This window comes from Rousettus aegyptiacus, unplaced genomic scaffold (assembly GCF_014176215.1).
Source record: "Rousettus aegyptiacus isolate mRouAeg1 unplaced genomic scaffold, mRouAeg1.p scaffold_m13_p_16, whole genome shotgun sequence".
NCBI classification, from domain to species: Eukaryota; Metazoa; Chordata; class Mammalia; order Chiroptera; family Pteropodidae; genus Rousettus; species Rousettus aegyptiacus.
The window spans coordinates 44555123-44582778 of NW_023416291.1; the positions used below are offsets into that span (position 1 = coordinate 44555123).

The 27656-nt window shown below is 34.8% G+C and overlaps 1 protein-coding gene across 3 annotated transcripts in view; it reads left to right on the forward strand.

Moving 5' to 3' along the window:
• PPP3CC (protein phosphatase 3 catalytic subunit gamma) overlaps positions 1 to 27656 on the forward strand; it is a 74130-nt gene that overhangs the window by 15191 nt on the left and 31283 nt on the right. For all 3 annotated transcript variants that reach the window (XM_016141582.2, XM_016141581.2, XM_016141580.2), the window contains exons 2-4: positions 12415 to 12612; positions 12934 to 13058; positions 22479 to 22590. In XM_016141582.2, coding sequence (XP_015997068.1) covers positions 12585 to 12612; positions 12934 to 13058; positions 22479 to 22590 — 265 coding nt within the window. In that variant the 5' untranslated portion in view covers positions 12415 to 12584. The remainder of the gene's footprint in view (positions 1 to 12414; positions 12613 to 12933; positions 13059 to 22478; positions 22591 to 27656) is intronic.

Sequence of the window (27656 nt, forward strand, 5' to 3'; positions counted from 1 at the left end):
ATAATTCACTAATAAGACAACCAACAGAATTAAAAGATGGACAAAAAAATTGAACAGGCTAGTCACAAATGAAGATATACAAATGGCCAGTAGCATACAAGAAGATATTCAATGTCATTACCAATTGGAGAAATGCAAATCAAAACCAAAATGAAATCCCACTACTCAACCATAGAATGGCTGAAATGAAAAAGCCTTTTACCAAGTTTTGACAAGGATGTGGACTCCAACTCTCAAGCACTGATGGTGGGACTGTAAAGTTGTAAACTACTTGGGAAAATTATTTGGCAGTCTCTTAATATGTTAATTATATACCTCCCATGCTACCTTGGCATTCCAGCCCTAGGTATTTACCCAAGAGAAATGAAAACATAGGATATATACAGAATATTTATAGCAGCACTAGTTATATAGCCCAAACCAGGAAATATTCAACAGGTAAATGGATAAGCATAATATGGTGTACCCTCACCGTGGAGTACTGCTCAGCAATACGAAAAAATAAAAGCTGCCCATAAATGCAACAGCACGGATGAACCACAAAATCACTGTGCTTAGTGAAAAAAGCCAGACACAAAAGACTATATACTGGACAGTTCCATTTATATAAAACTAGAAAGTGTAAATTTATTTGTATTGACAGTGGTTGCCTGGTGCTGGGGTTAGAAGAGAAGATATTTGGTGAGTAATGGAAGTTTTCTGTATCTTGATTGTGGTTGTGGTTTGACAAATATATACATGTCTCCAAACTTATCAAATTGTATACTTTAGTGGATGTGGTTTATTGTACCTAAGCAAACCTCAGTAAAGCTTATTTTTTAAAAAATTTTGGAAGCTATACTGTAAAATTAATACACAGTTTAGTGCAAATGACTTTGGCAAAAATGAGATTGCAGGTTGATAGGCTGCTGCCCAATTGATTTGAAAGCCTGAAAGGAGGAAATAAATGGAGACTCCCTGTGAACTAGGGATTAGTAGTTTGCTCTGGAAGGATAATGAAATACTGCATGGAATTGAAATACGCCTCCTTTTAAAAGTATACTTTAGAGAAAAAAATATTTGCTCTCTATGGCTAGATTTAATATGTGGGTGTAATTTTAGTCAGTCATCTTTTATGCTTAAAGAACTGCATATACAGACAAAAAGAAAAAGGAACAAAGGATATGATGTTTATAGATAATTTACAAATGGATAAATTCAAATGGCCAATAACCATATGAGCTCATACAAGTATGAGCAAAGATATTTTTGCCACATTATTCATAAAATAATGCAAAAAAATAAAAAAAGAATAATCAGTGTTTAATAATAGCACATCAGATGAATTATATTATCTCCATGATGCAGATTCTGAAAATTAAATTGTAGAAGAGTGTTTGTTGGTGAGAAATTTTTAGTAGTTCAATATGAAGTTCAAAAGACAGATTATGAGGTTGTATAGTATAACTGATTACAAAATAATATAGTTAAATATTAAAAATATTAAGGTACACACCAAAATTTTAACAGCAGTTATCTTTGGCTGATGGCATTCTAAGAGATTTGTTTTTGTTTTTTGGTAGTTATTTTGTGTGTGTGTGTGCTGTTTATTTTTTAAAAAATTATTTTGCATCGAGTATAGAGTATCTTTGATTTAGAGCTATTTTTATAGAAAGAAAGAGTAGTTTGAAAATTATCAGAAGGTTGATCATTGATACTACATGGGTATTCATTAAGCTGTTCTTTGTTTTTTCATAAATTCTATGAGAATTTCAAAAATGTTTTAAAATAGCCTTAAACCTTCGCTTTATTTACAGCATGCTATAAGCTTAGCTTCATTTATGAGATTACTTAATGACAGGTTAAAGATCTTTAAATTTGATTTTAATAAACACATAGTATAATAAAAATTGGTTCACATTAGAAAACTAATTATCACCTTTAACTGATGGCTGATTTAGACTTAATTATCAAACAAGAAAGATTTTGAATTTTGACACAAAGATCTGTTGATAATGTACTGACGATCTTTTTTTAATGGTCTGTAATCTTTCCAGCCTTGTAGAAATAGGGGGTGTTTTTCCCTCTCTGCCGACATCCAGCAGGACCCTGATTTTTGAGTGAGTTACAGCTGGATTGGATGTTGGTCATATGTCTTACTGTTGATTGAATTACATACTGTTGATTGTAATAGAGTTATATACATGTTTAAATTCTAATTTTATTTATTTGAATAGGTAATACAGTAACATGGCATAACATTTTAGAAGATATGTAGTTGAAGGGTGTCTTCTTATCCCTAACTCTGGGCTGTCAGGTCCCTGCCATGAGGATGGTAAAGCCCACTACTAAAGACCACAAGGAACACATCAATAGTCAAAGATAAGTTGTATTCATTTAGCTTGCTGCAGCATGGAATAACACACCAGAATGACTGTGGGGCATCTCAGAAGAGGGAGTTAGAAAAGGGGACCTATAGGGTCTTAAGAGCTGACGTTAGTCATAGAGTAATTTTAGAGTGGAAATTGCTCTGGACAGGGGTGGGCTAGAATATGTATAGTTTAGCTGAGTTACTGGACTAGTCAATGGTTTTATCTTCAGTACACATGAGTCCTTAAGGAGTCAGTGTGCCTATGGTATTGGAACATAATGAGCTGGTGTCATAAAGGTTTGAGCTCTGTGATGCACATGTGGATTGGTTTGGTTCAGTTACCTATTTCACAAGTCGTAGTGTTTTTTCTGAGTGTTTGTGAGCAACTTGTAGTTTCTGTTTCAATTCTCAGTCTCTGCTTCTGATCATTTGTTAACTAAGCTGGAGGAATTACCATTTAGGGGAAGCGATCTGAACCATTATTAGACAGGTCGTGCATGTTTCTCAAGCTTTTGATGGTGGTAATTTTGACCTCCATAAGCACCTGCCCATTTTGTTCTTTTTCTTAAATGATCATTTATTGAATTATCTGATATGATAGGAGCAGACTACATTTCAGACCCTGGAGATCACACACACAACATCTGCCACAGACAAAACCTCAAACGAGAATTATTATTAAAGTTTGGAATAATACCCCACGTGTCCCATGTCTATTTGGACCTTCTTTTGGTAACCAAGTCATTTTTTCCCTTTTAATTTGGATATGAATTATTCACCTTTGCCAGTGTCTGAAAAATTAGTCCTGTGTTTGGTGATTGTGAAGGATAAAGGTCTTGATAGTACTAAGAATGAAGGACAGGGTATTTATTTATAGTCTAGAATCTTGAACCAGCAGATAGAAAGAAGGCCCAAGAGCATAAAGGGCAAAATCATGCAAAGTGCATGATAATCAGTGGCTTCTGGCGTCTGGGGGGGTGTGTTCTGATCTTGGATGTAAACAGTCTGTTCACATTGTCTTTCTTCTCTTCGGACCAAAATGGTACTGGAAATCCTGGCTCAGCCACAGTGTTTGTCCATAGCAATGATGTCAGTCAGCAACACACATGATTCATTCTCTGTAGTAGCAATAGTTAGGAGTGCATGGTACATACCTTTATAGAAGTTCTTTTGATATGTCTCCACAAGGCTCAGTTTCTGATCGTTAGATTATAGCTAGGAATTTTAGGGTGAATATAAGGAAGAATCAGCAACCATTTGTGGATGTTGAGTCTATAGGCTTTAGTTAATTTTTATATTAACCAACCTTATCAGAGTGGAAGAGAGTGGAATCTTCTATTAAAGTACATAATCAGTTTTATAAGGAAGTTAGTCACTGATTATTCTGAATGTAAGAACATGTTATGAACAGAGAGGGCATTTGCAGATCTCCAGTCCTTTGATTTATCCTGTGAAATGCGTTAAGAATTTCACCAATCCAAGCTTATTTAAATGTAGAGATAACCTTTTTGTAAATAGCTATTGTGTCCGTCTTTGTATATAAATGTGTGTTTCCTTTAACCTGAAAGATGTGCAAACGTTGAAGCATATTTACTTTTAACACGTTTACTTACGCGTGATTAACGTAGGAAGGCAGAACTTTCCTTTTTATGTATTAAGTTTTTTTAACCCAATTTTAATAAAGCAGAGAGCTGTCACAATATTTTTGAGTTAATTAAAAGTCAGAGAATGCCAAACAAAACGAATAGTTTCTATAATCCTTTAAAAACATTTTTTAATAAGGTAAGGGACCAAATCTTTGTGTTACATAATGACCATTCAGTATAAACCCAAAGATACTGTAGGTGTGAGAAATATCTTAACAGTTTTGTCATTCTGAATTTGGAGAAGGACAAAAGCAAGAGAATTGTCAAGTGACAAGACATGTCATGACTATCTAAAGGTAAGAAATAATTACAGGCAGTATCTTTAAAAACATAGTGACAAGTGGCAGTGATTGTTAAGGAATGTTAACTTTTTTCCAAATGAAAGGAACGTTAAAAAAAGATTTTCGAGTATGTCAAAAAGCACAGAGAGTTAACATTACTTTGATGGTTTAGGAAAGGTCATATCTGAATAGGAATTATTTTGCTGTTTTTAACTAAATAAAATTTTAGTTTTACTTCGTTTATTATTCTCGAAAGAATTTGCATTAAAAGGATCTATAAAAGCCTTTATCCCTTATGATAAACCTCTCACATTTGGCCACTTTTGTAAAGTTTTACATAGTTTATTTCTCCCTTCACATTCATTTTTCGTAGTTATTACAAATCCAGACAAATAAAGTGTAGTTACTCACTATATTATTTCACATCTTGGCACAAGCAGAAAAAATTTCCCCCAGCTTTATTGAGATATAACTGACATATAACATTATGTAAGTCTAAGGTGTCCAGTATGTTGATTTGACACACATATATTGCAAAATGATTACCACCATAGCACTAACTAATGACATATTAACACAGACATTTCTTAAGATAGAATTATTCTCTTTAGTCCTAGGTAAGCAAAAACACATCTGATACTGTGCATTCACATTCCCCTGTGTTCACACACATCTGAAGGAATAGAAATCTCTCAAAATCAGTGCAATGGAATGACATTGTTACAGTTAAAGGTTGAGTGAGAGAGAAATTCCTTGGGTGTTAGAAATTCCTGCCACCTGAGAGATCTTCTAACTGCCAGAGAGTCACACACTATATTTTCATTATTTCTTAAGTATTAACTAGTCTCTCATTTCTTTTTAGGATTATGCCAATTAGCCTTTTCCAGGTTTTGCATTTCTTAGGCACATCAAAATGTGGACTAGCTGATAGAGATCAGGGAGGCCTACACACACCTGAGTTCTAAATGCTCTTTTTATCCTGGGGTTTGGGGAATCTTTCAGGGCGGCAGTTTTAGAATTTGAGTTGCATTTGGTAGCTCTCTCATATTAAAGAGTGCAGACCATCAGATATTCAGAATTGTTTCCTTTTATGCTTTAAGATGCCTCTCAAACAGTCTTGTTCATGTTAAAAGTTCCCCAGGAGGTCATTTGTAATCCAAAATTTGTTGGTGAAATGATGCCATTTGTTGAATTATAATCTGAAAATATAAAGGAAGCAGATAGCAGTGGGACAGAGGAGGCACAGAGTCAGACTGGGAAAACTCCATGGGGCCTTTTGCAGTCATGTGTCTCCAGAAGACATGGAGTGACACCAAAGATCACCTGTCATCAATTGAGGGACAGTCAGAACCTCAGCTCCAGGCAGACAGAACAAAGCAAAACACTTACTTCCCAGGATTATAAAGACTAAGGAAAGTCCCTTAAGAAGGTTTAGAAAAAAAACGACTCTGTGCAAAGTTTGCCTTAAATTTGCCTGAACTCGTCAGTCTTTGGGGCTGGCTGGAAGGGAGTTGCTGGGCCATGCCTGTGGACTTCCTCTAGTAGGTGAATGACACTTGAGATACTGAACAAGCAGAGATGATAGGAATGCTCTCAATTAGGCAGAAGCCAAATTTCACTCACAAGCAGTACAATCTGATAAGACTTAAAGTCAGAGGACCCAAATATCACCTTGACCCTGAAGTGCTCAATAAAATTATTGAAACTCAGATACCTCACTGTCAGGCAGCTAGAAATCAAGTGGTCTCATATGTGCACACTATTACAGAGTCATGGGTCTCCCCAGAAACAAGATCAGCAGAATTTTAGTAGAAGTGCCAGTCGTTAAATTGTAGGATACCCAAAGCCACCTAGCAAAGACCATTAAGGATTTATTTGTAGTAAAAAAAAAAAAAGAAAAAGAAAAAGAAATTAGGTCTATTTAACTCGTTGCAAAAAGCAAGAGAACTAGAGTACTTGGGGATCTTCTCAAAAGGAGAGGCAGTTAGGATAGGCATCATCGGGTGCTGTTGTCAGATTGGGGACTTTGATTTTAGGGTGGAAGTTTGTAATCTGGGTAAGGATTAGTTAGAATTTGTAAACTAGACGAGTTGCTAGAACTCATGAAATTTTAGTGTTAGACCAGATCTAGTGTTTGTGCAGAGTTAATGTTAAATTAAGTTGCCTGAGGTCTTGGAACATAAGGGTCTGAAGGGTCTGACGTTAGAGTAAGTTTAGTCTGATGCATGTTGTGGTTTGGTTTGGTTCAGTTTATCTGTTTTATGAGTCATAGTACAGTTAAAGGTTATGGTTTCCATTTTGATTTTAAGAGACAGCTAGTGTTAGTTTCTTGTGTATATAAAAGTGTATTTGTAATTGCTGAAAGGACTTAGAAAAAAATTTGACTTTTAAGAATTCCGTGTTAGTTTTATATTGCTGTGTAACAAATTACCACAAACTTAGTGTCTTAAAACAACACCATTTTTTAGCTCATAGTTCTGTGGGTCAGAGTCCAATTGTGGTGTGGATTTCTCTGCTCAGGGCCTCAAAGGTGGAAGTCAAAGTGCCCTCCTGGCTGAGTTTTCATGTGGAGGGTCTGGGGGAAGAATCTGCTTTTAAACTTTTTTCCGGTTGTTGGCATTTCTTGTGGTAGTAGGAATGAAGTCCCTGTATTTTTGCTGGCAGGCATTCTGGGACTGGATGCATTCCCTGCTAGGTGGCCCCTTCTGACTTCGAGCCAACAATGGAGAATTGCACATGGAATCTCTTTTATGTTTCAAATCTCTGAACACCTCTTACATATCTGATCTCTAGATCCAGATTAAAGGTTTTGTGCCAGACCCACCTGGATAATCTCTTTATTTAAGGTCATCTGATTGGAGATCTTAATTACGTTTGCAGACTTCCTTCACAGCAGTACCTACATTATTGTTTGATGGAATAACTTGGAGGTGTGTGTATACCTTGGGCCGGGAATCTTGGGGGGTCTACTTCCTGTCTACCGTAACATCTTTCTAATGTTTTGAAGCATAAACCACAGAATTTCTTCCATGTTATCTTAGTAACTCTTGGTTGTTTACAGGTATAATTTAAATTTGAGGTTGAATTTTTGAATATATGATGAGTCAGTTTGGGGTACAGCTCTGCTGATCTGTGAAAAGTCTTACCTGTTTATATATAAAACTGATTAACATAGGAAAAGTTTTTGCCAATGAGATTACCTTTTTTTTTGCTCTTGGCTTCTGTTATTTTTCTTTTATAAAGTTTATAAAACTGAAAAAATTGGAATGTAGGGCAAAGCAGATATAAAAAAAAAAACATCATTTGTCATCCAAATACTTGCTTATATTTTCATTATTTTCTTTCAGTTTTTATCGTTCACTTTAAAGAATATCATTATGATCAAGTAGTTTATGAAATAGTTATACTGACTTCTTAAAAGAATATTATGATCATGTCATATATGAAATAGTTATACTGACTTCTTAAATATATATATTTAATTATAAAAGTAATATAGGGTCATTGGAGAAAGTTAAAAAATAGGAAAGTGGGAAGAATAAAATAATTTTGAATTGTGTTACCTAGAACTAATACTTGAGTATATTTCCTTACTGCCTTTTCTAAAGCATTACTTAGTCACAGTTTAGATCATATTGTGCAGATTTATTTTTGAATAAACACTGGAAAACTTGTAGTTTTTTAAAAAGTGTCATTTGACGTATTACTTTCCACTTAATAGTTTTCTTGTGCCCTAACCTTTAAAAATGACTTCATTGATTCTATATGAATTTGTTTTAGATTATACATGTGCCTCTTAGTTTTTAAATTTTACATATGTATGTATGATATATATATATGTTTATAATCAATATTTGATAAAATAGTAAAAATCTCTATTGTCTTTCCAAATTGACTCACTCTCTGAAGGTCCCTGACAGCTGAATTTTCACTGTACCTTGTATATTATTATCAGTAAAGGACCAAGGACATCAGCATTTCCACTTGCTCTTCTTTGCTTTTGCTCCTTGAGATAAGGTACCCGTGGCTCTGGCATCCTCATGGAGGACAGCAGCTCAGGAGAAGAAAATGCTCCGAATAGTGGTCTGAAAAGAACATAGAGAGTAAAACGGAGCCCCATGTGCCTCCTTCCACCTCTTCTCCTGGCTCCTTATGCCGACCGTAATGCCAGAATGTCTCGTGTGAAGATGCAGACTGATGCTGGACCTCGGTGCTGCATCCCTGCTAAAACACTGGTAGACTGGGCCGTCTAGCTCTGTGAATTTTTAAAGGATACAGAAAATCATTGTTTGAGTTACTTGGTCCTGAAACTGATCTGTTTTATTACTTACTGTACTTCTGCTTTTGAGGAGAGAGGGGAGATAAAGACAAAATTTTGTTTTGTATTTTTTCTTACAAAGTGTCCAAAATGTGATTTGGATGTGGTTGTCAACCATGGCAAGAGAGATTCTGATTTACCAGTGGGGTGAAAAAAAAAAAATTCTAGAAACATTTTGTAGGATTTGGAAGGATCTGAAACAGCTAGACTTAAATATTTTGCATTAAAATTTTTTAAAAATTATTGAAGTTATATACAAAAGTGCATGGATCCTAAGTGTACAGCTTAATGAATTTTCACAAGGGGAACAGACTTGTGTAACCAGCATCCAAATCAAGAAATAGAACTTTACCTAAAGTAAGTGTTGCGGTAATTTTCTTTCCAGAAGGGTCTGTCGGTGGTAAATTTTCTAGTCTCTTTGATTCTGTGAAGGTCTTTCTATGACCTTCACATATTGTACAGATTATTTGATTATGTCCAAAGTTTATAAATCACAACCTTTTCTCCTTAGAATTCTATGCATATTATACCAGTGATGTTAGAAATTTAATATTCCAGAAAACAAAACTACAGACCATTGGGATTTAACTTTTTTCCCACAGATAGTTTCCAAGCACTATACTCTAGACCCCCTTTTCTTTTTTTTTTTAACAGAAATTCCAAACTCCTTGTATCCACAGCAGATACCGAGGGTAAGGATATGAAGACCAGTAGCTATGATTATGTGATGGCTGGTGAACAAGCGTGCTGATTATTTGAGACTAGTTTTGTCTCAGAATTCCTTTTAACCGTTTTTCTATTTCACAGTAACATCATTTTTCACGTGCATAGGAGTTTCCTGGGGCACTTGGTAATAATGCAGATGCCTGTGCAGGATCCCCAAAAGTTCTTATTCCACAGGTTTGGGGCCCGAGAATCTACATTTTAAACAAATACCTCATTTGATTCTAAAGAACGTTGTTCTGGATAGGTTGTTTAAGTCAGGATACTTGAGAGTAAAGGGAGGAACTAATAATACTTATATCAGACTGAAAATATCCCAGCAGACATACATGGACATATATATATATATCTGAGATTATATATATATATTTTTTAATGGAGATTTAAAGTTTAATTGCAAAGTTCCTGCTTTTTCCTTTATGACCAAACAGAGCTGAATTTTCTTTAGTCTTCTCAGGATTGTGAACTGATTCTGCTTTTCTATGAATCAACTTCAACTACTGTGTGTATAGAACTATCTAGTAAAAGAAGGGAGGAAGAATTCTGGGTTTCTAAACATAGCTAGGAGTAATTTAGGGGGAAATAGAACCCATGTCTTTAAAGTTGAAGATTCTTTTTCCCCGATTTGACAGATATTGATTTTGTTTGCCCTAACCTAAAAACCTAGGACTTTTCTGGAACTTTCTTTTTGTTACGTATGTCCCAAGCAATCTTAATTCCTCTTAGTGTTCTTGGTTTAGATGTGTCCCATTTCTCTTAGCTGGGCATAATCCTCCCGATCCATTTCAAACTTGCTTTTGTTTTCATTTAACTAAGTTACTTGTTTACTTGTTTTGTTTTAAATAAATTGTAGCTATAAAATTTGAGAGAAAGAAAAAATATCTCTGAATTTCTCCTTTAGGAGCTCTTTAGGTTGTTGTCACCTCTACTTATATAACTTTTATAATATATAAGAAAAGTGAGTTTTCTATTTTTGTAAACTGTTCTCTGATTACCACTGAGTAGTATTGGAGGAAAATTATTTTTACTGGTAGTAATACTACTACTGGTAGAAGTCAATATCTGTGGATCTCTTGTCTCTGGTACTACCTTTGTTATGATTTTTTTTTGATGATTCCAACATATTTGATTTTATATTATTTCATGTTGTTCTTAGTTTGTTGACCAGGTTCTTTGATTTACAAAGTGGGAGATTAAAAAGAAGCAGACTTTCTGTGGGGTTCGTTTCAAAACTGGCAAAGGGCTGAGAATAAGAGTTTGAAAACCAAAATGGGTAAATTAAGTATGAAAAAGGGAATAGTTAAGTGTGGAATCTTTCATTTCTCTATTGTTTTTGGGTTAAAATTTCAGAGGACTGGTGGTTCTCTAAAGTCAACTATAAGAAATTAGGTGTCTCTCCTGGTTGAGCCTCATGTCATTTCTCTAAAAAAAAGTTTCTTTAAAGCTTATACTCTTAGTTTTGGTAATTCTTTGTATTTTTTTTTATTATAAGGGATTCAATCATATTACAACAGTAGAGATAACAGTACTGTGAACTTTCAAGCGAACATCACCCAGCTTCAACAGCTACTGACTCATCTATACCGGCGTTTAGTCCCTGTCCCGCCATTGTCTTAGATAATATAATTATACTAAGCATATAATTTCATCTGAAAATATTTCATTAAGAATCCCTAAACTATAAAAGATTTTCTGTTATTGTTAAACACAATTGTAGCACCATTACGTTTTGGTAAAAATTTAAGGAAACCTGTTCTGAATTAACCTTTCACCCTGTCTTGGAGATTCACCAGGTGATTAAATAATTCACCATAACATCTTATTTTGTTTGAATTTATAGATTGTCCTGTTAAAATAGTATATTGATAGTCCCTCCAAAGACTCATTTATTTTTCAAATCGGGATACTTTTGAGAGCGAAAGGGGACACTATTAACAATTATGCTAGGAGAGCAGTTGAAATCTAGGACTGTCTGGGTAAACCGAGCCATAGGTGGTTCCCAATTTCAAGGTAACATTTGCTGGTCGAATAGCTGCTATCATTTTTTCAATGAGCTTAGAATAGTCAGAATGAGTCCAGTGGTAGTGAAGAGCATGACAAAGCTTACCACAGGACTTTCTTTCCTTGTCAATAATGAGTGGTGTGGCTAAGTCAAGTCTAAAATTTTAAAGTGCCTATAGATTTTGACTTGGTTCTTAACAACACTTCCAGAAAGCTAGAAGTGGAACCACTGGACATAAATCGCAAATTAAAATGAACCCCTCCTTTTAGATTTATAGACTTGTGGCTACCAGACAGGAGATCTAAAGTAGACTGCATTATAGCATAGGTAAATGAGGAAATGGTAGCAAATTTTAAAGTGTCAGAAATATTTTATTGTTAAAATTGCTAATTCACCAGGAGACTATATAAACTTCATATCCAGCCTAAGCTGGAGTAGTTAACCTTCTAGATTGGAAAACACAACTAGATCTCCCATATCTGTTCTTCTCAAGCTTATGTTCTGTTACTATATAGCAAGTAATTCTCAGGAAGAGTCCCATCCTTGTAGTGGTGTTTTAGTTATCAGTAATATTTTAAGTAACTACCTTTTAAGAATAAAGTATATAACTGTGATTCCTCTGACCATGAAATGACAAACTTCTGAAACACATGGTTTCATTAAGTCAGTTCTTTGGAAGAAATAAATGCCTGTTTAGTGTCATGGTTTCTTTTCCTTCATTATCTTTGACCAGTTTCATTTTTAACATCTTTTCCATAAATGAAAGATATTTGTATCATCTAGTCCCTTGTCTCACTTTTAGCTTATGTACAAAATCAACATCAAATCTTTAATGTTTATATGTAAAACATAATTTACATATATACATACACATCCACCTTTTAAATGACTGACTTTAACTGTGGCCTTTTTAAAGATTAGAATTGATCATTTATGATATGCAGTATCTTGGATTTTTTTCCCACATAGTTCTGGTGGTATAGCTATAGAATCATGGTAATATATTAGGTTTAATTTGTTACATTAAAGGAATGTGTTCACAGTCATTCTCTATACATTTAAGTATTTAAAAAAATTTTTTTTTCTCTTTCTAGCTGTCCCCTTTCCTCCAACCCAACGGCTTACTTTGAAGGAAGTGTTTGAGAATGGGAAACCTAAAATTGACGTTTTAAAAAACCATTTGGTGAAAGAAGGGCGACTGGAAGAGGAAGTAGCCTTAAAGATAATTAACGATGGGGCTGCCATCCTGAGACAAGAGAAGACTATGATAGAAGTCGATGCTCCAATCACGGGTATGAGAAGCATTTGCGCGGCGGCACTTAGATCTGAGCTCATCTGAGCAATGATCACAGATAACCAACTAAAATGTAGGATAATTTTTCTAGGAGTTATGAGACAGTTTTAGGATGTTTAGTGTGTGTGTTGTTCACTGTTTTGTTTACAATTTACAATTGTCTCTTATTTCCAGGAGGACTGTTCAGTATTGAGAGACTGACTATAGTGATAGAGCAGTGAAAGTGAAAGTGATTTAAACTTGTGATCCCTATTGGTGTAATGCCCTTTCTCTTCTAAGACATAATTTTCCACCTTACCCTGTCTTTTTTTTTTCCTAGTGTGTGGTGACATTCATGGACAGTTCTTTGACCTGATGAAGTTGTTTGAAGTTGGAGGATCACCTAGTAACACACGCTACCTCTTTCTGGGTGACTATGTGGACAGAGGCTATTTCAGTATAGAGGTAAAAATTAAACTGGATATGTTGGAACTTATCATTACTGTCTTTTTTTTTTTTTTAATTGCTTTCCATTTTTTAGTAGAAGAAATTAAAATGAGAACACCAGCAGAATTTATCAACTTTGTTACTTTCAATAATTAAAGTGATAGAGAAATGTTTTAATTAATATCTAAAATCTTTTTTTAGCCAGTGGAAAGTCTGACATATAGAAGGCTATATTAACCCAGCTTTGCAAATAAGTTAAATGTTTACTAACCTTCCCTCTTTGAAGATAGTGTACAGGCTGTATATAAATGACATAAATTACTGTTCACCTTAAGTGGGGCTTAGATTAGCTGACCTTAATTATAAGACCATAAGCTGCTGGACTACAGTTAACTCTTAGATTAACTGCCAGTGCTAAAAAGCAGGCACTTAGCTTACTGTACGAATAACTTCTGTTGCTATTGCATGTAGTAAGCACTTAATAAATGTTCATTGAAGGAAAAGTGATTAATTAATGAAGTTAATGAAACCTCACAATTTACTTTTATATATTTTTTAAATGGAACGATGATAAGAAAATGTTCAAGATTAAAACAAAGTATAAGCTTCTATGTAGAAAAGATAAAACTACTTAAGAACGTAGTACAAGGGCTTGAGTCCAGTAGACCATAGCATATTCATATTTAATGCCCACCGATTTAGCTGGCAAATAAAAGAGAAGTAACTTTGAAATAGTGTGAGTAATTGAATTTATAATGTGCCCAAAATAAGCACAAGATGAGGAAACTGAGTCTGCTTGCTGTTCTTATAGCCTTATGGTTTTGCCGCTCCCTCAGAGTGGGAGAATCTCAGTGTGCTAAGTGTATTTCTGCTGGTTAAAGGTTTATTGTTCATGCAGCATCGGTGCTAGATATAAGTCAGCTCTCCACTTGGCACTCAACAAAAGAAGCAGCAGTTGTCCTAAAACTGCTAGAAAAATAAATGACAAGAGAAATAGATCTTACTCTCTAGTTAGGCAGTCAAAATTCACGAGTCAGAAAAGTCAAAATGTCATCTGCCAGTGCCTCAAATTCATTTAGCACCATCTGCGTGGACAAAGGTTAATGATAGAAACTTTGAAAATAAGCACATTTTCCCTACTGCTCAGTAAATTCGTAGTTTCTCAATAGGTGCCTGGCATGGGTGGAGATCATAGTTGCATTGAGAAGCTTCCCTATTTCTATTCACATCATGTTTCCATAGACAGTAAATCAAAAGTAGGGATGTTTGAAAGACACTAATGTTTACTTCTTTGTGTGTTGTTGCTAGTATGAGGAGGTTTTAGAGGCTGAAAAGGACACAGAAGTTAGTGAAGTTTTAATTAGTCATTTAATGAAATAACTTTTTAAAAAGATAAATACTGTGCCAAATCATCTTCTGACTGTTAATTCACATACTTTAAGATGTTTCAGTGCATCAGCATATTCAAAAAGCACACACAAAACATCCACAATGATTTTATACACATATAGTATATTTAGAATATTTATGTATTTTGTTCCTCACTCATCAGTGAATGTTTCTTGAGTGTCAACTTTATGACAGGCTCTGAGGATAAAATAAGATGCATTCTAAAAGAAAAAAATATACTTATGAATAGATGTTTCATTGAGTATAATGTGAAAGTATTTCTTTATTATCAGCAGTATTCTTTATATTAGGACCTAGCACAGTGCCTGACACATAATTGGCACCTTATTAATATTGTTGAATGAATGAATCTTAGTAAATCATAGTTTATATTTGGTTTTATCCTGTTATTTATGTTTGGCTAACTTAAAGCATTTTTCTGGAATACCTCAAGAGATAAATGAATCAAAACTTTGAAGGGACAGTGCTATTTTATAGTAGTTTTGAACCCGAACTGTAAGACATGTCTAGTGTTAGTTGGAAGTTACTTAAAACCACTAAGATTATAAACTTCTGTAGGCTACAGTGATAAAAGTATATATTGAACAATAATGCTTATCAGTGTCTTTGATAAGCAGCAGAGTGATGTTTTTGTCGAATGAAAATAAGGTTAATGGAACCCCTGGTACAAACTTTTGATATAAATAGTTCTCTTTTATTTTTTGTAGAAGAATTAGGAAATGCAGAATCTAAGAAAGCAAAAACTTTTGTAAATCAGAGATGATGACCATTAATATTACATTTCTTTGCAATCTTTTTTCATCTTTTACATTAGTATATATATTTTTTAAAGAAAATGGAGATCAATTTATACATTCTTTTTTGCAGTCTTTTTTCCCTACTCAACTTCATGTCGAAAGCATTTTTCTCTGTCATTAAAATTTCTCCAAAATGTTATTGATTGCATAAATCCTATAATTTGTTTTACCATTCCTCTATTGTTGAATAATTAGGTTTGTAGCAGCTTCTACATTGCCTGCCTTTTTTCTCCTTCCTTACTGTCAAAATCCCTATTTTGTTGAAATAAATGGGAGGGGGGTGGAGGGTGAGGAGAACCTTTTGATTTCAGGGAGGGACGACCCTTATCCCAGCCCCAGTGGTCTGAGTTAGTTACGGCAATCCATTCCCTGTCACCAGAGGGTTGGTCTAGGGGTAAACATGGGGCCTTGTTTGGCCCAGTAGTATATAAAGGAAACTCCACTGGGTGTTTTTTGTTTGCCTGTTTTTTGGTGGTGGTGGTGATTGTTGTGGTGTGTGTGTGTGTGTGTGTGACTCTTGCAAGGTAAAGCTTTTGGACCCCCTTTCCACTATGTCATTTCAAATGTGGGTGTGTGTACTATAGCAGCCATTCTGTGATTGTGGGGAGGTGCTCTAACTAAGGATGAAAAGCAGACCTGCTAAGAATCCGCAAATCAAGAGGTAGAGAGGGTGTGGTCTCCTGGTGACCATGTTGAATGGGTACACTAAACCTGGACATCTTCACTCCACGCTTCTTGTTTTGTGAGATATTTAGCAAACAGTTAATTGGAATTATATTAATTGTACTGTAAGTGGTATAAGGCCGTGTTACAATGATTTCCGTTCTCTCTATTGCTGCAGTTAACATCATTTTAAATATATCTTTGATAACATTTCTGATTTTCCCTTAAATTGGATCTTATAAGTGAATTATTTGAAAGAATGCGAGCATGTTTAAAACTTTTGATACTTATTGCCAAATCGTTTTCACAGAACTTTATTTCACTGTTTTCTCTTTCCCTACTAGTAATCTTTCCTTGAGCTTATATGAGAGAGTCAAGGCATGATAATCTTTTTTCATGCCCAGAGCAAGCATTGATCTTTCCTGAAGCATTGGGGGCTTTGATTAGTACACCAGGGACTGATCCAAATGTCACTGATAAAACAGAATAGTGAAGTTTCACTTTTTCTAAGCCTTTTGATGTTTTCTTCTTCATTTGTACCTATTAGAAAGTACTTCCTCTGTGGTAGAGGAAGCTAAATTTTAGTTTCCTCTAATTGATTTTTAAGTAAGAGAAAAGATTAAAAGGAACATTTTCAGCATAGGATATCTTGTGCTAAATGCACAGAAGCTACCAAAGAGGAAATGATATCATATTTCCAGGTGATGTAAATGTTATTAGATGACCAGCCGTCGAACAATTGTTGACATACAGAAATGATTCTTGAAGTGGAGTAAAAATTCTCTTCACATAGAAATAAAGAAGTAATTGAGTGTCTGGATAGATCTTCTGATAATCATGACCTTGTCATGGAATTTTACAAGGTAATTACACAGTTGCATCCTGATGTATAATATAAGGAAATAATACTTGAGATTAGAAACTGACAGGTATATCAACCAAATTACATTGTAGTGTGGGTATGGTTTGTGCTTTTATATAGCTCATTACTTCAAAAACATGAGTTGGTTTTTTTCAAGAGGCAGAAGTAAAGACCTAAATAAAATCAAAAGATATATAATGTTCTTGGTTGGGAAAGGTAAGTATAGAAAAGAGGTAGTGCTAAGTTTATATATGGATTTAATGTACTTTTTTCCTTGGAACACTTTGTAAAAGTTATATTAAAGACAAAAGTCAACCAAAAAAAAAAAAAAAAGAAAAAAGTCATGTTGGTGTATTTGTATGTGTCTATGTATTTAAGTTTTATATTTTATAATGCCTGTCTCAAATAAAATATATAAATATTTTTGACCTAACAATTCCATTTTTGAGAAATTATACTGCAGATGCACCTATAATTATGTACAATGACATATGAATGAATATTTGGTCACAATACTTGAGAGTTTCCACTGGTATTTAATGAGCAGGGTCCCGGTATACAAAACACCCTGCACTATGAAAGAGACTACTAAACAACAAAAATTATGCTTTTCTAGTGGTTAGTAGTACCTATGTTGAGAACCATTGTTAAATTCTGGGAATATGGGGATGAACAAGCAAAGCCAAGTTCTTTATTGTGTTTTTTAATGAGAAGAACAGCAGTATATATTTGTTTCATGTCTGTGAAAATCAAATCAGGGTAAAGTGCTAAAGGGGAACAGGAACCGCTAATTTCGATGGAGGTCAGGGAAGGAGGAGGAGGCAACATTTGGACAGGAACTCATATGACCTGAGAGGACGAGCCATGCAGGGGAGAGGAGGTTGCGGGGTACATTCTAGGCAGAGGACACAGGTGTACAAGCTCTGAGGCAGGAGCCAAGACGAAGGCAGTTCACCAATAGTAACAAGGCTAGTGTGGCAGGACAGTAATGAGTAAGGGGACCGTGCCCTGACGGATCAGAGAGCTGGGCGGGGTTTAGGTCATGTCAGGCCTTGCAAACCATAGTAAGGAGTTTGGGTTTTGGTCTGAATATGATGGGAAGCCACTGGAATTTTTTTTTTTTAGCAGCAAGGTGACACGTTCACATTTCTGTTTTACAACAGTTACTCTGCCTGGTTTGTCATGTGCATTGACTGTAGGAGCCCTTGAGTGGGTACAGGGAGACCAGTAGGAATGTAATGCAGTAAGAATGGGCCAGAGATATTGGTGACTTAGATTAGGCGTATGGAGAAGCATTTGCATTCAGAATTTTGAGGTCTTTCTGTTTTGCTAGGTGATAAAATCTCAGTTGAATTAATCAAGCTCCTGGGGTCATGGCACATTTATTACCCATGTTTGCAAAGTCCTTCTATCTTTTTTTTTCTTATCTGTGACCTCTATTTTCCTCGTTTGTTCTCTCTCCCCACTAGACATGATTCTATTATATTTGGTACATGCCTCAGAATACATATTATACATTAATATTTTAACATAAAATCTTTATGGATAAAGTATTTCAATTTTACATAAATGTTATAGTGTTGTTCAGTGGTTCTCAAACTTTAACGTGCATCATAAATACTTTGAGAGCTTGTTCAAAAACAGTTGCCTCCAATTTCTTTCTATAATGCACATTGCTTATGATATAAATCAGCTTATGGTCTCATGTCTTAATTTCTCTATGGTTTATGAACAAGAGTGGGAAAAGGGTTTATTCCTTTATATTTGAAATGACTTTTGCCAGATCACTCTTCGGGATAGCCAGCTGTGCCAGTCTATAGTCTTACCTAAGAGTTCCGATTTCCTAAGATCCCTTTCTCCAGAATTTGGTTTCATCTTCATTTTCTAATATTTACCAAAATGACGGGTATATAGTAGTAACTTCTTGTTGTTTCAGTTAATATTTTTCTAATTCCTAATGAAATTGAACATCGCCTCACAGGTTAGTCATTTCACTCTTATAATCAGTGTTAAGAGTTTCTTGTACGTTTTTTCTGAGGTAGGGTAAGCGTATACAAGCATATTTACATAATCTATTTTAAAGAAATAAATGTGCTTATCACTGTATATTTCTCTTTAAGTGTTGCTTTATCTGAATCCCACAGATTTTAAGATATATCGTTTTTATTATCATTCAGCGTTTTATTCTCTGTATCCCTAGGACAATGAAGTGTGTTATGTTTTTTCCTTCCAGTCATGTGAGATTTTTTTGGAGTTAGTATTTTGTTACCAATTCTAATTCATGTGATTTGATCAGAGAGCATCATCTCCGGTAATATCCCCTCTTTGGCATTTACGGAGACTCCCTTCATGATGCAGTGCCTTGTCGATTTTTGTTACTCTCTCATATGTACTTGAAAAGAATGCATCCTCTGCTTGAATTGTTCTCTGTAACTTTGACTATTTTTGTCTCCTTAAACTGAGTTGCTTTTGGGTTTCTGTCAAAATCTCCAACTACAATTGTTTCTATATCTATTTCTCACCATAGTCCTGTCAAAAATTTTTGGGGGGTTTGTTTTTATTTTACATAATTGCAGAATGCTAGATTCAACTTACGATTGTGTTGTTTTTTTAAAAGTGCTTTTCTTCAATTTCGTGGTATTTTCTCCATTTTTGTAACTCTTCTCCTGGAAGTACCTTCAGAATTTGCTGGAAATTTTTTTATCTTTAGTAATATCAGTAAAGTTTTATTCTTTAGGGGATGTTTTTCAACTTGGCAAACAGTTATGAAGAGCCAGCTCTGAAGAATTTTTCCCAATCTTGGCTTAAAACGTATGACAAACGTATTTCAATATGGGTTTTTAAGAGCCTTTAAACTGACTCAGAAATTTAATTAAAAAAAACAAAACAAAACAAAACAATTGCACCTAAGTGGTTGGGTGTATCATAAATATACACTTCTGTGTAGTTCAGAATGAGTTACCCTGAGATGTGCCTTTGTGCTGTGGGGGAGGAACAAACTTTCCTCTATCCTTGAGGTTCTCGCTGGTAATCAGACACGAGAGAGGTTAGCAAGAGATAACAACCAAACTTAATACATACAATGTATGGGAACCCTGCACGCATGAGAGAGTCAGGGGCCCCACATGCAGGAGACGTTCTAGTCCTGTCAATTGTTGCTTGTGTTTTGAGGCTGTATGTTAGATATGTATATTTCATGATTAGCATATATTATCGATCTTCATCATTCATGAATTTTGTATTTGCCTATATGCCTCCTTGCTAAAATGTATTTATAATCCCCAGATTAATATTCGTAGTGCTTTTGAGGTCCTAGGCCCTCAGCAGAAAGAGCTAGGTAATAAATATATGTACACTAACCTATACATTCACATTTTTATTTATTTTCTTTTTCTATCTGTGTATATCTTAAAAAGCATGAGTTCATATGTACCTCAGATTCCAATCCATCATTCCCCCTTTTCTGGCTCTCATTATGTACAATATATGCACTTGTCTGTTTAATCCTAGTATAATAAGTACATAACAGCCAGCTATACTGTGAAAACCAGATTTACTAACTCTAGTTACAGTATTTGTGTACATTTCTTCATGTCTTTAGCCTTGTAGTATGCAGTCAAAATGCTGTTTTCCAAAGTTACTTGGGTTCTTTTTCCCCCCATCTCCTCCTTTGTTGCTTTGTTATCTATTTATAATAATACAGTTAGGTTCATTTGTTATTGTTTATATTTCATTTTGGGTTTCTTTCACATCCTGTTTGATTCAGTTACTTTTGGGGGGGAGGGGGCGCACACGTAAAACCTTACTGTGGTTCTCGATGTCAAAGCTTTACAGAAGGGTACGCCTGGCTTTGGGAACTGTCAGTCTTCCTCATTGCTCCTCACCTGGCCCCAGCTCCCCCTCCTTCCCACCCCTCCTTACGCCCCTGTCAGTAACCAGTCTCCCCGTCAGTAACCAGTCTCTTTAGTTTATGTTTCAGGTATTTCTTAGGTACACCTGAGCAGATTCATCGTTGGTAAAATACTGTAGATACTCTTTTGTACTTTGCTTTTTTCACCCAACATATCCTGGAAATCACTCCAAATCAGTTAAAAGAGTTCTTTTCCACTCTTTCTTTCCATAGCGTCATATACTTCATTGTGTGAGTATCTCATAATCTGCCCAGCCTCTCTCTTGTGTATGGTCATTTAGGTTGTTTCCAGTATTTTGCTCTTACAAACAATTCTGCGAGCTTGTGTATTTTCTTATTGTCTAAAGTGTATGTTCAGTGTAGGGCTCCTAGAAGTTATCAAAAGTTAAGTGAATATGTCAGTTTTTGCCAAATCCAATTTTTTAAATATAGTCAGATTTACCCTCTTTTCTTTATTTGCCTTCAGATTTTTAGTGATTAGTTACAAAGTTTTTCGCCGCACTAAGGCTAAAGAACTCACCTAGAACATGTACGGTTCATTTTGATATATTTAGAGCCCATATCCATTTGTCATCTATTATGTATTATGTGAGATATGGATCTAATTTTTTTTTGAAATAGCACCAGTGTCCCAGAGACATTTTTAAAGAAGTACATCATTATCCTAGTGATTTAGGATGCCACCTTTATTATATACCAAATTTTTATATGTACTTGGATTAATTTCCGGACTATTTAGTCCATTGGTATATTTACCTATATATGTGTTAGTGCCACTACTTTAATCATAGAAACTTTATAGTATGTTTTAACATCTGGTAGGGCTGGTCCCTGTTCATAATTCCTCCTTTTCACTGTTTTTCTGGCTGTTTCCTGACTGTTCTTGCATGTTTATTTTTTCGTGTAAATTTTAGTATCAGCTTGTCTAATGCCATAGAATAACTTTTTGGTATTTTTATTGGCATCGCAATGATTTTATAAATTAAATTAGGAAGAAATGTAATCTTTTAATGTTGCATCGTCCTAGCCAAGAATAGAGAATGTCTTTCTATTTGTTCATATCTACTCTGTGTCTTCCAGGTGTGTTCTGAATTTTTCCTGGTATGAGATGTGCACTTTTCTTGTTAAATTTACTCCTGTTTTAAATCTTTACTGCTCTCGTGAATGGAGTTTTCTCTACCGCCATGTCCCGTTTATTGTCTGTGCATGAAGACTTGATTTTGTATGTTAATTTTATATCCTGTCACGTTACTGAATTTTTTTATTATTTAAATTTGATCATTAATTTTTCTGGAGTTTTTCAGGTATGCTATCATATTATATCATCTGCAAATAGAGGACAGTTTAATTTTTTTTTCTTTATCCATTCTTCCACTTCTCATTGATTTCTTTTGTCTAACTCCATTGGCTAATACTCTAGTAGTGTTGAATACAGTAGCAGAGATAGTGGACATCTTTGCCCTGTTACTGATTTTAGTGGAACTGTCTTTAGTGTTTTTATATTAAATGAAAGAGATTTTAGAGCAATATATGTGTGGGTGGCTTTATCACAGAGTTCTAGACATTTAGATAGAACATGGGGACAGAAATTAAGGAGAGGTTTCTATGAAGGCTACACTACGCTCTGTCAGATTCTAGGGCAATAGCATATCACATTCAAAGGCTGAAGGTTTCATGTTTCAACTTGGGAATCGTAGTTAGATATACCATTACAACAAATCATTTGAATTTATATGAATTATTGATGTGTTATCATAGTCATAAATAAACATTTTATGCTTGTATTTGTCTTGTAGTGTGTACTGTATTTATGGAGTTTAAAGATAAACCATCCCAAAACGTTGTTTCTGCTTCGGGGAAATCATGAATGCAGGCATCTTACAGAATATTTCACCTTCAAACAGGAATGTAAGTACAACCACTGAATCAAACATAAAGGAAAAAGAAACTAATGGGCCTCAGATGCTTCCTGTTTTTTTTTTTTTTTTTTACCCCCTGCCAAGAACTGAGATTCCACCTTTTAGCACATTTATTTTGAAAATAACTTTGGAGTTTCCCCCCTATGTTTAGAAAGTAATACATTTAGGATATTTGGAAAACAGAAAAGTCCAAAAAAGATCAAAATTGTTCACAATCATACCAGTTAAAGATAATCACTATTATCTCAATATTTTGGACATAGTCTTCTCTTCTTTTCTGTATATATTATAAATAAATATATATATATAAGTATATATTTTTTAATAAAATCGGGCTCATATTATATGTACTGTTTAATAAATTGCTCTTTTCACCTTATGTAAAAGCATTTTTCCATATTAAATATTTTTAATGTGATTTTAAAATGTTATTTTAATGTTTTTAAAGTATTCCACTTTATGACTGTACTATCATGTGTGTAGCCAGTTTAGTAACAACAATAGGACATTGAGATTTTTTCCAACTATAATAGTAAAAAAGTTTATTATTAGAGGTAGAATTTTTTGAAAGTCAAAACATTACTAGCTGATAAATTATTTTTAGATCTCACAGATTTCTTTGACCAGATCCAGGTACTTACGGTTGGCTCTTAACTGGCATCCGGTGTGATGATAACTGTATTGGGGTGTTCGGGAGAACTTGCCCCGGAGCATTTGTACTCGTTATTTCTCATTTCCCCCGATATCTGCTTATAAGACTTATATCCTTACTGCATTCACGTTATTTCTTCAGACAGTCTCTTCCCTGGTTGCTTTTTCTAAATTAAAGTCTCATCATTTAACTCTCACACTCTGCTTTTTATTTCATAGTATCTATCAACACCTAAAATTTACATATTCTATATATAAAACATATATTTTTAATATATTTGTTTATTGTCTTACTCTCCCATCAGAATTTAAACTCCACGATGGCAGGGACCTATTTTGCTCACTCTTTTCCCAAAATAGTGTCTAATAACTCATAGGAGATGTTTAGTAAATATAGCTTCAGTTAATTTGTTGAATGAATGGTCATCAATGATTCGTATCATTAAAAGGGATTTACTCTCAGAAGGGATTTACGAGGTCAGAGGACATGAACATTTTAGAGACTTTTGATACATATTTGAAATAGTCCTCCAAAAAATTACATACCAGTTTATACAGTGAAAGAAAAATACTGAAATTAAAAAAACAAAATTATACCTTTTTGATTTCTGAAATATTAGCATAGTCTCTGTAAAACAAGGAAGTTAAACTAAATCTCTTGGCTCCTGTCTGGCTCTAAAATCGACCTCCCCCAAAATGATCCTGAATACATAAAAATACTCTAATGTTCTATAATCGACATTTTGATCATGGATTTCACTTTTTGTCCTATTCAGATTTTTCTTCAGATTATTATCTTGGAGGAATATAAGATATTTAAAGCTTTATTCCCAAAAGAATATTCGAAGTTGAAAGAAATACTGTTTTTTTTTTTTTAAAGAAATACATTTCAATTTGTTTTTAGCGACTTAGTTTTTATCCATCCCCTGACAAAATCCTTTTACTTATAGGTGTATTACCATTGGATTGTGTCCCATATGCTCATGTTAACTCTCATTACCAACAGCTTTCTACATTGAAGTCGGTAGTTGTAAAGACAACCTTCCTCCTAGTAGAGCCTGAAAGGAAAAGTTGTTCTTATTACAAGAAATTTTAGAGTATGAACACTTGAAAAGTCAGCCACAAATGCGTAAAATACAGATCATTCCAGCCCTTGGGACTTATTGTAGTAAACACTGTAAATCAGTAGATAATAATCAGGAAGTTAAAAAAAAAATAGATCTACTGTTGATGAGTGTTTAAATTGATATAAAGTGTTTGAAGAACAATTTTGGAATATCTGTAAGCATTTCGACCCAGCAGTTTGACAGCTAGGAATTTATCATGTAGATTGTATTGGTTTTTTAATGCTGCACAACAAATTACTACAAATTTGGTTACAGCATGCCGGCTGGAAGCCCGCCCCTCCCTTTTTATCTCCTAAATTCTACAGGGCTGCAGCCTTCTTTAGTGGCTCATTTCCTTCTAAAATGCACCCTGAACACACCCAATTCCATCTGATCTCGGAAGCTAAGCAGGGTTGGGCCTGGTTAGTACATGGATGGGAGATCACCTAGGAAGACCAGGTGCTATAGGTATAATAAATAAATAAATACAAATGTCCTTTCGATAAATCTGACTTTTTCTCAGTCTCAATCCACCCCCCACTCCCCAAAAAAACCCAAAAAAGACAAAAAACAAATTACTACAAGTTTAGCTGCTTAAAACGGCACACTTATTATCTCACAGTTACTGTAGGTCAGAAGTCCGGACACAGTGTGGCTGAATTCTCTGCTCAGGGTCTCACGGAACCAAATTCAAGGTGTTGCCAGGGCCGCAGTTCCCTTCTGGAGCTTGGGGTCTTTCTCCAAGCTCACTAGTTGTTGGCAGTCCTGTGACTCTAGGATTAAGGTCCCCATTTTCCTCTAGCTGTTGGCCAGGGACTGCCCTCAGCTTCTAACTTGCCATGCGGCCCCATAGGTAGTCACAGCGTGGATGTCTGGTCTCTTCCAGGCTGCCTGAATGCATCTCTCTGCCTTCCTCTTCTGTGGTTAGCCAGCTGGTGAAAACTCTGTATTTCATAGTTTCACTGATTGGGTCAGGCCCACCCAGGAGACTCCTTTTTTGCCATAAGGAGGTGTATTCATGGGAATCTCAGCATAGTCACAGGTTCCACCTACTCGAAGGGGCACAGATTATACAAAGGCATAAGTCATTTTAGAATTCTGCCTACCACACTATGTACTTGTAAAAAGACAATAAAATATGGATGTTATAAGGATGTTCATTGTAGTGTTAATTGTAATAGCAAGCAAGGGAGAATCTAAATGTCGTTAAGTTACTGCTTAAATAAGTGATAGCATACTTTAAATGGAATACTAGATGCCTATTGAAAGATCAAGGTGGATCTAGATGTACTGATATGGAGTGATGCTCAACTGTGTTGCTAGATGATAGGAACCATTGGCAGAATGTGTATAGTGTGATGTCTTTTGTAAATTAGAAATGTATAATGTATAGAAGAAATTGGTAGTAGTGATTACTTGTGGGCAGTTGCATCAAGAGGACTTGTACCTTTAATTTATATCCTCCCATAGTACTGCTTGAATTATCTTTCATCACCACCATGCACTGCTATTATAAAAAATTTTTTAAACTGGTAGCTTTAAAATTACCCAGTTGGGGCCCAAGCATTTGAAAGGCTTTTGAGAGCACCCCAGGTAATTCAGCTACATGCTGCTGGTTAAGAAGGCCTGCCCTGGCGGCTTGGGAGATATCTCCTGCTTGTCATTTGAGAACCATTTCACCAAGTAGTTTAAAAATTGGAAATATTTCACATTGTTTTTCAAAGTCAAATATTAGAGTATTTCTCATCACACCTCTATTTCTTTATCTGGGAAAATTAAATAATGCATATCAAGAAGTTAACAAAGGCTCTGGAGTGCTCAGTGTTTTGCAATAGGGAGGTAATGAAGAAAGCTGTCTGTGGATGTTTGCATTCGGAATTAAGGTTCAGTTCTCTTCGGTAACATTTTCTCTAATTCTTCCACTGTTTTCACTGTTTTCTTAGAGGGTTTTTTGTTTTTTTTTTTTTTTGACTAGTATAATTGGTTCTCACTATTTTTAGAAGATGGGACAATAGGTTTGGGAAACAAATTTTAAGTGTCTCATTTTGCACAGAATTTCTTATCTCAGGTTTTTATTTGCTTTTCACATGGTTTAATTTAGTTAAACCAGGTTTCTTTATTTTACTCTTACGTACCGAGATACTCCATCTGTTTCATTCTGATGCTGCATCTGAAATGTAAATAAATCTTGGAACAAGCACACAAATTCAAGTACAATTTCAAATTTTATTTCTATATAAGGAAAGAGCATTTGTGCTGCTTTGCATGGGTGTTTTCACTGATAAGCCGATCTCTCTTAAAGGGCCACTGTGGCTTTTAGAACCAGCACCTTATAATTACTGCTCAGTGATGCTCACTTCCAGATTGTGCAGCTGCAATCTTGGTAATATTTCTAAAGCGGGCAGATGGAGGCTTTTCTTATATTAATCTTAAATTGCTTTATGTTGCAGATTTTTTTTTTTTTTTGTATTCCTTTCAAATCCAGAGATAATTTGAGTAGCAGAGAAAAGTATTCCAGTTAATTTTTGATGTACTTACCTTTGCAAAAACATTGATTTTGTGTACTTGGAAAGCAAGAAACCTAGTACTTCTATGACCCTATCTAATAGCCCTGGGTCCAAATTTCTAGAGTAAATTAATTTCTTGTTTCCATGAGCCATTTTGTGATGTGTAATTAACCAGCTTACTGATAGGTTCCAGAAACTCTTATAATTTTGCTAATGAAATGGTATTGTTATGTCACAATTTAAAAAAAAATAAACAGATATTGTTTGTTGTTGTTCATTATAGCATTACTTATAGTATTAAGAGATTGGTAGGTTAGCTTATAGTTAAGTTAAATAGTCTGTAGATATATAAAAAAAGTAATTACAAAGCTCTTCATACAGACATGTAGTATCATCTCCAAAATATATGTTAAGTACAAAACTGTATATATGCTGCCACTTATGTAAAAAATAAAAGGATGTTCTTAGAAGAGAACAAATGTGCATGTCTGCACTTGTATGCATAAACTAGCTTTGTAAAGATACCAAGGAACTGGTAATACCGGCCGCCTGCAGAGAGGGCGTAGGAGACACTGTGTCCTTGTTAGCGTAGAGATTTTGAGCCGTGTAAATGTATTACCTTTGTTTTAAATAGCGAAAACACATAAAATTAAAACAAACATATAATCAGTGGCTAGACCAGGTCGTGGTTTCTTGCAAATAATGCTGCCCCTCAAAATTACTTTCAAAGACTGCCGATAATTTTGTTTTGTTAATGTCGTATTACTGATACTAGTTAGAACTTGTATCCA